Below are 11,590 nucleotides of genomic sequence, written 5' to 3'. Positions count from 1 at the left end.
GAGAGAGAGAGAGAGAGAGAGAGAGAGAGAGAGAGAGAGAGAGAGAGAGAGAAAGAAAGAATCCCATGGCACTGTCTCTGCATACCTTGCCATCCTTAGTACACATGGATGATATATGATCATTAATCCATGAAATAACTCTTGATCTGGCTTAGTCTTCCAAGTGTCACGGTAAGTTTGCTGCTGGTATACCATTGTTTCTTCCTTGGGCTTCTGATGCCTGCCTGATGTTCTATGGTCAGTGTCTTCACTTTACCAGTCAGTATATATACGCTAGGCCAAAATTTTGCCCTTGGTCTGATGGTATTGAATTCTACTATTACGGGTTTGACCAGGGATGATAGCACTTAAGTGCTGTTACACTGTTGAATTATTAAAATGATATTAGAAAGATAGGGACCAAAAGGAGACATATATACTTTAAGAAAATAGTAAGAATAAAAAAAAGATTACCTTTTACTTTGGCTCTTCTTTCTTTCAGAAAGAAATAAGAACAACACAGCTGTCAGCTCTGATCTAAGTTCTTTTTTCTTTTTCAATTTTTATTAGATATTTTCTTCATTTACATTTCAAATGCTATCCTGAAAGTTCCCTATACCCTCCCCCTGCCCTTGCTCCCCTACCCACCCACTCCCACTTCTTGGCCCTGGTGTTCCCCTGTACTGGGGCATATAAAGTATGCAAGACCTAGGGGCCTCTCTTCCCAATGATGGCCGAATAGGCCATCTTCTGCTACATATGCAGCTAGAGACACGAGCTCTGTGGGTACTGGTTAATTCATATTGTTGTTCCACCTATAGGGTTGTAGACTCCTTCAGTTCCTTGGGTACTTTCTTTAGCTCCTCCACTGGGGGTGGTGGGGCTGTGTTCAATCCAATAGATGACTGTGAGCATCCACTTCTGTATTTGCCAGACACTGGCATAGCCTCACATGAGACAGCTATATTAGGGTCCTTTCAGCAAAATCTTGCTGTCATGTGCAATAGTGTCTGAGTTTGGTGGCTGATTATGGGATGGATCCCCTGGTTGGGTAGTCTCTGGGTGGTCCATCCTTTCATCTTAGCTCCAAACTTTGTCTCTGTAACTCCTTCCATGGGTAATTTGTTCCCTATTCTAAGAAGGAATGAAGTATCCACACGTTGGTCTTCTTGAGCTTCATGTGGTCTGTGAATTGTATCCTGGTTATTTGGAGCTTTGGGGCTAGTATCCACTTATCAGTGAGAACATACCATGTGCTTTCTTTTGTGATTGGGTTACCTCACTCAGGATGGTATTTTCTAGTTCTATCCATTTGCCTAAGAACTTCATGAATTCATCGTTTTCAATAGCTAAGTAGTACTCCATTGTGTAAATGTACCACATTTTCTGTATCCATTCCTCTGTTGAAGGACATCTGGGTTCTTTCTAGCTTCTGGCTATTTTAACTGCTATGAACATAATGCAGCATGTATCCTTATTATATATTGGAGCATCTTCTGGGTATATGCCCAGGAGTAGTATATCTGGGTTCTCAGGTAATACTATGTCCAATTTTCTGAGGAACTGACAAACTGATTTCCAGAGGGGTTGTACTAGCTTGCATTCCCACCAGCAATAGAGGAGTGTTCCTCTTTCTCCACATCCTCACCAGCATCTGCTGTCCCCTGAGTTTTTTATTTTAGCTATTCTGACTGGTGTGAGGTGGAATCTCAGGGTTGTTTTGATTTGCATTTCCCTGATCACTAAGGATATTGAACATNTCTTTAGGTGCTTTTCAGCCATTCGATATTCCTCAGTTGACAATTTGTTGTTTAGCTCTTTACCCCATTTTTTTTATTCAAAATATTTTATTTATAATACAGAAGATTTTAATTAATCACAGTGAATATTTTTATTTCCTGGGATATATTAGAGAAATACTCTTGTGTTTCTCATTTGTATTTTCAATGTGATCATCCACAGAATAGTACATTGTAACTGTAGCTAAATTTATGACTATAAAGATAGAGCATGGATTTTTTTTTTTTCATTCTGACTTGGGATCCACAGTTTTTGACATACTAGCCACATCAAAACCAAAAGTTTCTGTGTAGCTCTGGCTGACTTGGCATTTCTTTCTTTCTTTTTTTTTTTTATTATTTTCTTTATTTACATTTCAAATGCTATCCCAAAAGTTCCCTATACCCCCCGCCCCTGCTCCCCTACCCACCCACTCCCACTACTTGGCCCTGGCCTTCCCTTGTGCTGTTTACCCCATTTTTTAATAGGGTTAATTGGTTCTCTGGAGTCTAACTTCTTGAATTCTTTGTATATATTGGATATTAGTCCTCTATCAGATATAGGGTTGATAAAGATAGATCTTTTCCCAATCTTTTTGGTGGCCTTTTTGTCTTATTGACAGTGTCCTTTGCCTTACAGAAGCTTTGCAATTTTATGAGGTCCCATTTAACACCAATGGCTTGTGCTGATCTAAGTTCTTATAATGCAGTCCTTAGCTGACACAAAGACTGACAAAGGAAGAAGTAAGAAAAACAACCTCATAGATGTTTGTGTTTGTGGCAAAAGAAACCCACTTATAGAAACACTGCCTTGAAAAATATTAGAGATATTGAGCATGAGATATATGGGAAAGAATCAACAGATAAGAGAAGGATATCCATGTGCAAGGACATTTTTCCCAAAGCTAACTATAATAGTAAGAATTTGAAGCCTATTTAAAAGTCCCACCTAGCAACAGAAAAACATTTTGAGGCTTTAATTTGTGTAAAACATACTACTAGTGTTTTAGGTAAACTGTCTCATCGTGGTAGTTTAAATGAGAATGGCCCCAATAGGCTTATATGTTTGAATGTTTAGTCTCCAGTTATTGGAACTGTTTGTGCATTAGAGGTGTGGCCTCTAAAGGACGAGGTGAGCCCAGAGCTATTTGACTCTTTCTTTCCTCTCTGTCTCTCCTCTGTACCTGCAACTTGCAGGTCAGATGTGAGCTCTCAACTACTATTCTAAGATCCATACCTGGCTGCCTGCCACCACGGTTCCCATAATGACTCTCTGAAACTGTCAGCAAGTCCTCAGTTAAATGTTTTCTTTTATAAGCTGCCTTGATGGTGGTGTCCCTTCATAGCAATAGAAAGTAACCAAGACATAAAAATTCCTGAGTGAAGCATGGCTGATTTCCAGTTTTACTGAGAAGATCACAAGTCACAAGGAAAATTAATAATTTGTCTGGCATTATGTAATTCCAACTGGTAGAGTTATATCAACAGTTTGTATTCAAAAAAGTTTCCCAACAGGACTGTGATTGAATTGATACTGTATTGTATGAGCACGATCAGTATTAAGAAACCATAAGTGCGTTTTGAGTAATTGTAATGAGGAAGTGCTCATTATATAATGCTGAATGAAAAAGACACATGGCGACATTGTTAACGCATATGGTCTCCAATAGGATACTGATGTGGGAACAATACTTAATAACTATTACAATAAGTGTCTCTACATTTTGAAATTCTGTACACTCTCCATAATCTTCTGTAATTTCCACGCCTCCTATAATTAGTGTGTTTACTGAATGATCAAGAAAAACATCTGGAGAAAATAAGCAGTCGGCTGAAGATTGAAGTAATCACGGCTCAGTGCTTTAGCTCCATATTACACACTGTGCTGTGATCAAGAGCCTTGTGAGGCCAGGCTTTGCTAATACACTGTGACTTGTCCCCAGAGAAGCAATGCTCTCTCTTTTGGGGCCAGGCTGCTGGTGGTGGTCCACCACCTTGAACTGTCCTGATGCAAAAGTGAAGCTCATGAGACCAGTGACCAGTACAAAGTAAATAGAAAAGCTAGGCAAGAAGTTCCACTCTTCGACTGCCATGTAGGTGACATTAGCAAGTCAGCGGCCATGTCTAAGTCTTCTTTCAATCACTCAGTAAACAGCATGCTTAGTTATGATGAAGTTTTAGGCATGATTGGGAAGCTCAGCAGAGAGCACGTGAGGTCCACAATGTCACCTGAAACACATTGGAAGGCACTGAATAGTTGCTTCACAGTGATGACAGTTTGCCAGAGGTGAACATAGAGTGAAAAGCCAAGGAGATCATTTGGCACCAGACACTAAGAAACAAATAGAATACTTTTTCCAAAACCAGTCCTATGGAGTAGATTTGGTTAATTTAGCCTGGTATTTGTTGGGCTAAATGGTGTATCTATGCTTTGCTTTTTGGCCAAGGATAAGGAACTATTCTTACAATTTAACTTCTTTCCAGATACACTGTCTTCTAGAAGGATCACTCTTATTTTCCATGGCAGTATATGTAAACTACATCAAAAAATTCTTTTTAAATTAGAAATTATCTGGGCTTCTGAATATTCTCAAATACATCCTGTGAAAATATACTAGTCACCCAGTGTAACACTCTACTGAAGGGCAGAATTGTCCCACTATTAGCAGAATCCCACAGGTAATAAAGAAATAACAGAGATAGCATGAGATTTTCCAGCTTGTTAGCTATGGCCTGGTGGTTAAAGCTGACATAAACAATGTTTTACACCTGTGAAAGAATCTATCTGTGTGGCTTCCTATTTGTGAGTGCCTTTATATGTTAAAATACCTACAAGTACTAAAAATACTAATAGCTGGTGAATTAAGACGATAGAGTTGGGTTATTTTTATTTCACACTTCTGTTTCCTGCTACAATACCTTCACCATAACTTTTGTTTTTATAATAGTAATAATAAAAAAAGAAATTTAAGTATGATTTATAAAGAAACCAACTAGCCACTTGGTGGCAGTATAACATGGCGAACGTGTGGCTTCATTTCAGTCCTATGCTAAAAGAAAATAGTCATAGACGACTTCTCTAATAGTTCTGTTTATAAGTTATTTTATTCAGATATCTAATTCTTGGCAAAATTACCCTCTCATAATTAAGCACTTCTTTTAAATGACCAGTTTAATTTAAATGTGTGTAACTCATTGATTTGAAGCTATGATAACAGACTCTAAAGGAAAATTGTATCTACTCATTAAGGCTAATGTGAAATATAGTTGTTTTCATATCATATAAGTCAATAACCCATAAAGTTTTCATTGCCAAAGCAACTGAAGTTTATACAACAAAATTATATTATCTTGTAATAAAAAGCACAATTTATTATTTTTAAATAAAAATGATAGTTTTCAAATAATAAAAGTAAAAATAAAAATAACATCCATGTATGTTGTAAACCTCTGCCTTTGCCAAAGGGAAAATTATTCTGCATTTTAATGTTGTATTAAAATTCCGAACGCATGTAGCTGCAAGTCCTTCTTGAGTAGTAAGAATTATCACTGCTCTCCTACATGAGCAAACCTGGCTGCTGGCCATGACTACATAACCTTCACCACTTAGAATTTAGTGGAGTCACTTGCTAGGGTGCAGAAGGGACTTAGCAAATATTGAGAAGCTCAAAACAATTTCTGATTGCCATAACTCACAGGAAATACTTCCCTCTTTCTGTCAAAACACAGCGAGTCCTTACAGTTTCCTGATGCTTTCATCTTCTAAAATCCCCAGCCCGTAGTTTACAGAAAACTGCCCTTAAGTTGCCAGCATACAATTAGCTTTCTCAAATAATTCTAAAGGTCCATATAGGAATTTTTTATTTGAATATGTGCTGTCCATTTTTGAAACAAGTATCCCATGAACCACACTTTATCCCATAAGCCTTGACAATAGGAACAGCTCGAGCTGTGTAAGACACTTTTTCAGAAGGTTGAGTTTGAAAAGTGACACTGGAGTAGCTGGATAGCTGGGATCTGCGGGATGCTGGACTTAGATCCTCCTTCAGAGCTGTCTTCTGCCAAGACTGTGTCTATGAAGTCACCTTTGGCTGCTTTCAATTATGAGGAAGCAGGAGATGGGCAAGCTTGCTCTGGAATGCTTTTGAATTCAGACTTAAAGTAAATTAACTGCCAAGCCTTCTTACCCCACCCAATTCTGAAGCTTTCATTACTGGAGCCCTGAAAGTGTAATGGCTAGATAGGGTTGGCCAAGAACCACAGGAGCAGGAAAGCAGCAGAGAAGAATTCTTAGTGACATCTCACCTCTATATTGCAACTCCAAAATATCCACTTACAAACGTTCATCTTAGCGCAGTCAAACCAGAGCCTGTCCAAGGCAGAGGTGACACAACTTAAACTGTCAAGGAAACTTAGGCTGCTTAGCATCACCAATTTGAAGAAACCAAGCAGGGACAAGTTATTGTGCATTTTTGTGGCTGGGTGGAATTTTTAATCTTGGTATTGTCTTGGGATTTGTTGCCTGGAAACCAAGAGAAATTGCTAGCCACATTGATATTTTAAAGCCTGGGGTAGTTTTTAACTGTCCATACAGAAGTTCCTCTTTTGAGATGTAGTCACTGAAAAGGTAATAAGAAAGTGTTCACATTTGAGACCTTACTTTATTTCACCCTCTGAACCTATTAGAATGACTAAGTGTAATCATTTCCAAACAAGAGAAGACTGCCTCAGGAGAATGAGCCATCTGAATGCTAAAACCTGAAATGCTGACACTCTTTCTTGTTTTAAGTTTCCCAGGTTACAGCAAAATCATCCCATGAACCTCAGGAGATTGAGATGCTCACTGCTACAATCTTCAGAGGACATCCTGCTTCAGGTAAACATATGCACACACTCACACTCGCGCGTGCGTGCGCACAGACACACACACATGTTTGTATGTATGTATGTACACATGTATATTCGCTGAGGTCTCCTCAGTTCCTCACCAAAGATAACTCCCACACCAAAACTAATGTGTCAGCATTTCTTAGAAAACAACAACCAGTTACTTTCTATGGGAAAAATACTTGATTAGGTTCAAATGTGCTTACACTGAGTACAAGCAATAGTTCAGACGTGCCTGTTTGCTGCAGCACTGAGGTGGTTACATTGTCATTTCAGCAGGCTCTGGGTCTCAAGTTCCAAAACTGTCTTTTTAAAAATATGCCACCTACCCACTATGTGCTAGGATTGTATATACATCATCTGCCAGTCTCAAGAGCAATGTGTTGAGATAAATGCCATGAATCTATTTCATAGATGAGGAAGCTGAAATTCAGGAAGATTGAAAAATATTCAAATGTACAAAGCTGTTAGAAATAATGCAAATATTACCCTTGTGATTTCCTTTCATTTGTTTGGGTTTTTTTGTTTTGTTTTCAAGACAGGATCTCACCCCCAGTTCCAAAATGTCCTACAACTCACAGCAAGCCTCCTCCTGCCTCAGCTTCCCAAATGCTGAGATTAGGAGACACCATATTCAGCTCTATTCTTTTAAGTACACAAGTCTGTGCTCTTTCTCTTAGATGAACCAGTTCCCACTTTGTTTGCTAGTATGGCTTGGTATTTTTTATGGACACATCTAAATGTTTCAGATATGTAAAAATATTAGATAAAACTTTAAAACTTTACAGTGGGCAAATTTAACTAACTCTAAATTGAAATTTGCCATTGAAAGACTTGAAGCCTGACTATTTCACTAGTAAGCTGCTTACTTCCCAGCACATAACTCTAACAGGTCTAAAGAAGAAAACTTTCAGGTCATATTGATATTTTTGCACTTTTGTTAATTTATTCAACCAATGTGTGTTAAGTAACTATGTACCAGCTACTGTACTGGGTAATGAGAAATTAGCAATGAAACAAATGGACAAAGCTGGACATAGTGGTATGTGCCTATAATCCTGGCAAGGAGGAGGTAGAAGCAGAAACCAATAGTCAAAACCTAAGATACATAGCAGGTTAGAAGACAGGGCTACATGAGACCTTGTCAAAGAAGGGGGCATGGAGGGATGTAGAGAGGAAGGAATGAAGGAAAGGAAGAAGGGAGGGAGGGAGGGAGGAAGGGAGGGAGGGAGGGAGGGAGGGGAAGGAAAAGGAAATAGGAGAGAGAGAGAGAGAGAGAGAGAGAGAGAGAGAGAGAGAGAGAGAGAGAGAGAGAGAGGAGCCTTTGGCTTCATAAAGCTTCTACTCTTTATAGATAGGTGAGAAAAACTATTAACAAAACAACAAAATGTTACATGTTGCACAGAAACATGAAGCAGGAAAAGACAACCCCATACAGACTCCTAATTGTAGACATGCACATTGAAATTTCTGTGAAAATTTTGGAGGCTGGGGACTTACTGCTGCTCCACTAGATAGACAGTATCTTATGAAAAATAAGATGTGAATCTGAACAAGTTTATAATTATTCCCCAAGGTCATTGAACTGATGAATGGCAGAGTTCAATTTGGCTCTTGGTCCCTCCTATCTCCTTACACCATTTCTCCAGGCACCCTGTTTCTTGATAATCCTTTCTCTAATTCTAAGCTCTAATGCTCAAGGCTGTGCCGCAACTTGAAGCCTCATTAGTTGCTTAGAATGTTCAATAATAACTCTTTGGCCTTAGGAAAAATATGAATTCCCTAGTCTGTGATAATTTGAAACAGACTAAAGTTCACAGTCCCCTGTCTGGCAGATGAGTTTAAAGATGAGAAAAGGCAGCCTGGAGACACCCAGGTGAATGGAGCAGAGAAGCGAATAGTGTGGGGCCAGTAGCTCTCAGTTCTAATTATTTAAAAAAAAAAAAAAAAGTGGGAAAGGGAGATAGGGACGGAAGAAGAAAGGAAAGGGGGAAGCTACTCAGCATGGCCCCACAACAAGTTCCAAACTGATAAGTCACATCTAAAGCATCCTCTAGATGTAAAAATATTGAGGTTATTGTCCTCTGCTCTAGGGAGAACAGCCTATGAATAACACATGCTGGATAAACTATACTGGGTGAGCTAAAGAGATTAATTCAACTTCAGAATGTAAAAAGGGTGTTTTTTTAGAAGGGTGAAAGATGTGGCAATTTTGATTTCTTTCTTACAGCATATATTGTTCTAAGTAGAATTACTGCTTTCTCATAGGCAAAGTTTCATTTTGAAGAATGGTAAGAAGTCACAGATAAATTTTTGCCTCACAGAAAAGGTTGCAAAAGTGATGTCATTATGACTTTAGCCAGCCTTAGACATTGTCACAGCAGTTGGGAATTCTCAGCTGTCAGACAAACTGAATGAGGTTTCTCACGACACATACTCACACAAAACATGTCTGTGTGAGTTGGCCACACTTGCTGAAGATGCACTTCTAGAAACCCACTGACCTCAGATGGATGTGGTCCAATTTCCTCACACAGAAGATGGTTTCCTGGGGTATACAGTCAGGCAATCTGGAAGGGCAATCACTTTGTAGTCAGTCCTAGGTGAAGGTTGACTCTGCTTCCCTTCCCTTTGAGATCAGTGACTGTCACTTTAAACAGGGTACAGAGAACACTGACATGGTCATCACATGGACAGTAATGCTCAGTTAAAATTTCTTTTCTTCCCTTTATTAGATAATCGTCAAGACATTGGACTTTTGTCAGGAATGGTCTTCTTGGCCATCATGTTGCCGATGTTTTCCCTGATTGGAATATTTAACAGATCACTTCGAATAGGGTAGGTTTCTATAGTTTCTGGTTCCTGGTTTAGGCCATATATATGTACTATCAAAATGTAGTCAATTAAATGATTTACTAAAACAAAAAAAGACACCTTAACATCTTTATTTTGAAAAAGAGAAATGATTGTGCATGTATAATGCGTGACTAGGAGAATGTGCACATGCATGTATAATGTGTGACTAGAAGAATGTGCACATGCCACAGGGTGTGCATGGACATCAAAAAGACAGCTTTGGGGAGTTGGTTCTCTCTTTCTACCTTTATGTGAATTTCAGGGAGTTAAACACAGATCAACAGGTTTCAGCAGCGAGACCTTTACCAGCTGAGCCATCTCACCAGCCCTAAAAGTGGAAAGTTAAAGGACAGATATTTAATAATTACCCATCCTTGTCAAGATCTTTACACGTGTCATTCAGTTAATCCTCAAAATGATTTCATCAGAAAAGCTCTCCATCCCATATTACAGATGAACTAAACAAGGCTTAGAAAAAAATGTTGACTCCTCCACCCAAGGTCCTCAAGCACTCATCAAGGAGAGACCATAGATATCAATTTCCATGTTCTCTTCTTCTTACACAGCACTAACATTGTACCAGGCACTATCCCACAGTGTCTGGGTTGTTCCCAGTCATCACAGCCTGCCTTAACCTCTATCCAAATGAAATAGATTAATCAGTGTGAAAACAAGTGGAGCTGTTTTAATTTGTCACTCCATTATCGACTGTTGATGTTTGTGAGTCTAGCCTCAAGGTCCCTTCTATTTTAAAACTATTTTAACAATTCCACAAAAGTATGCAGTATATTTTGATGGAATTCCCTCTCTTATTCCCCTATGCACCCCACTTAGTTTAATAGGGGTTGCTTGCATGTACATAAACGTAGACTTGTTTACTAAATCATCACTAAAGAAAAATGACTTCCCCTAGCCCAGCAGTCATTACCCGCCAATAGCTTCTCAGCTAGGGATGAGAATCATGTGCCCATCCCATGTCTATACTGGGATAATTACTGATTAAATCTTGTACAGGTCTCATGCAGATAACCACATTTGGTATGAGTTTGTGAGCACTTCCACCCTGTTGTCTTCTGAAGATACTTTTTCACAACATTCCTTCTATCCTCAGGCTCCTACATTATTTCTGTCCCTTCTTTCATGCTTTCTTGAGCCTTGCAAGTTGAGGGTGTTACAGATGGCCCAATCAGGTTGATCATTAAATAGTTACTTCTCAGAATTTTGACTAGTTATAAGTCTTTTCATTGACTGCTGCTTAGCCAATCAGAAATAGGAAACCAACTTGCAATCACACCAACGATGGAGGAGTGTTCCTCTTTCTCCCCATCCTCGCAAGCATCTGCTGTCACCTGAGGATTTGATCTTAGCCATTCTGACTAGTGTGAGGTAGAACCTTAGGATTGTTTTGATTTGCATTTCCCTGATGACTAAGGTCATTAAACATTGTTTAGGTGCTTCTCAGCAATTTGGTATTCCTCAGTTGAGAATTCTTTGTTTAGTTCTGTACCCCATTTTTAATAAAATGGGTTATTTGGTTCTCTGGAGTCTAACTTCTTGAGTTCTTTGTATATATTGGATATTAGCCCTCTATCAGATGTAGTATTTATAAAGATCTTTCCCAATCTGTTGATTTCCTTTTTGTCTTACTGATAGTGTCCTTTGCCTTATAGAAGCTTTGCAATTTTATGAGGTCCCATTTGTCAATTCTTGATCTTACAACACAAGCCATTGGTGTTCTGTTCAGGAATTTTCCCCTGTGCCCATATGTTCAAAACTCTTCCCCACTTTCTCCTCTATAAGTTCGGTCTCTGGTATTTTGTGGAGGTCCTTGATCCACTTAGACTTCAGCATTGTACAAGGAGATAAGAATGGATCAATTCGAATTCTTCTACATACTAAACACCAGTTGAGCCAGCACCATTTGTTGAAAATGCTCTTTTTTCCAATGGATGGAAAAGATCAAAAGATCAGAGGTGTGTGGGTTCATTTCTAGGTCAATTCTATTCCATTGGTCTACCTGTTTGTCACTGTACCAGTACCATGCAGTTTTTAATCACAATTGCTCTGTAGTACAGCTTGAGGTCAGGAAT

The 11,590-nt window shown here is 38.9% G+C and overlaps 1 protein-coding gene across 1 annotated transcript in view; it reads left to right on the top strand.

Annotated features, from left to right (window-relative positions):
- Positions 1-11,590, top strand: part of Il23r (interleukin 23 receptor) — a 73,007-nt gene that overhangs the window by 52,329 nt on the left and 9,088 nt on the right. Inside the window, exons 8-9 of the mRNA XM_021191222.1 lie at positions 6,547-6,633; positions 9,380-9,482. Coding sequence (XP_021046881.1) covers positions 6,547-6,633; positions 9,380-9,482 — 190 coding nt within the window. The remainder of the gene's footprint in view (positions 1-6,546; positions 6,634-9,379; positions 9,483-11,590) is intronic.

This window comes from Mus pahari, chromosome 2 (genome assembly GCF_900095145.1).
Source record: "Mus pahari chromosome 2, PAHARI_EIJ_v1.1, whole genome shotgun sequence".
NCBI classification, from domain to species: Eukaryota; Metazoa; Chordata; class Mammalia; order Rodentia; family Muridae; genus Mus; species Mus pahari.
The sequence above is the reverse complement of the archived record's forward strand: the minus strand, read 5'-3'. Positions and strand labels throughout refer to the sequence as shown.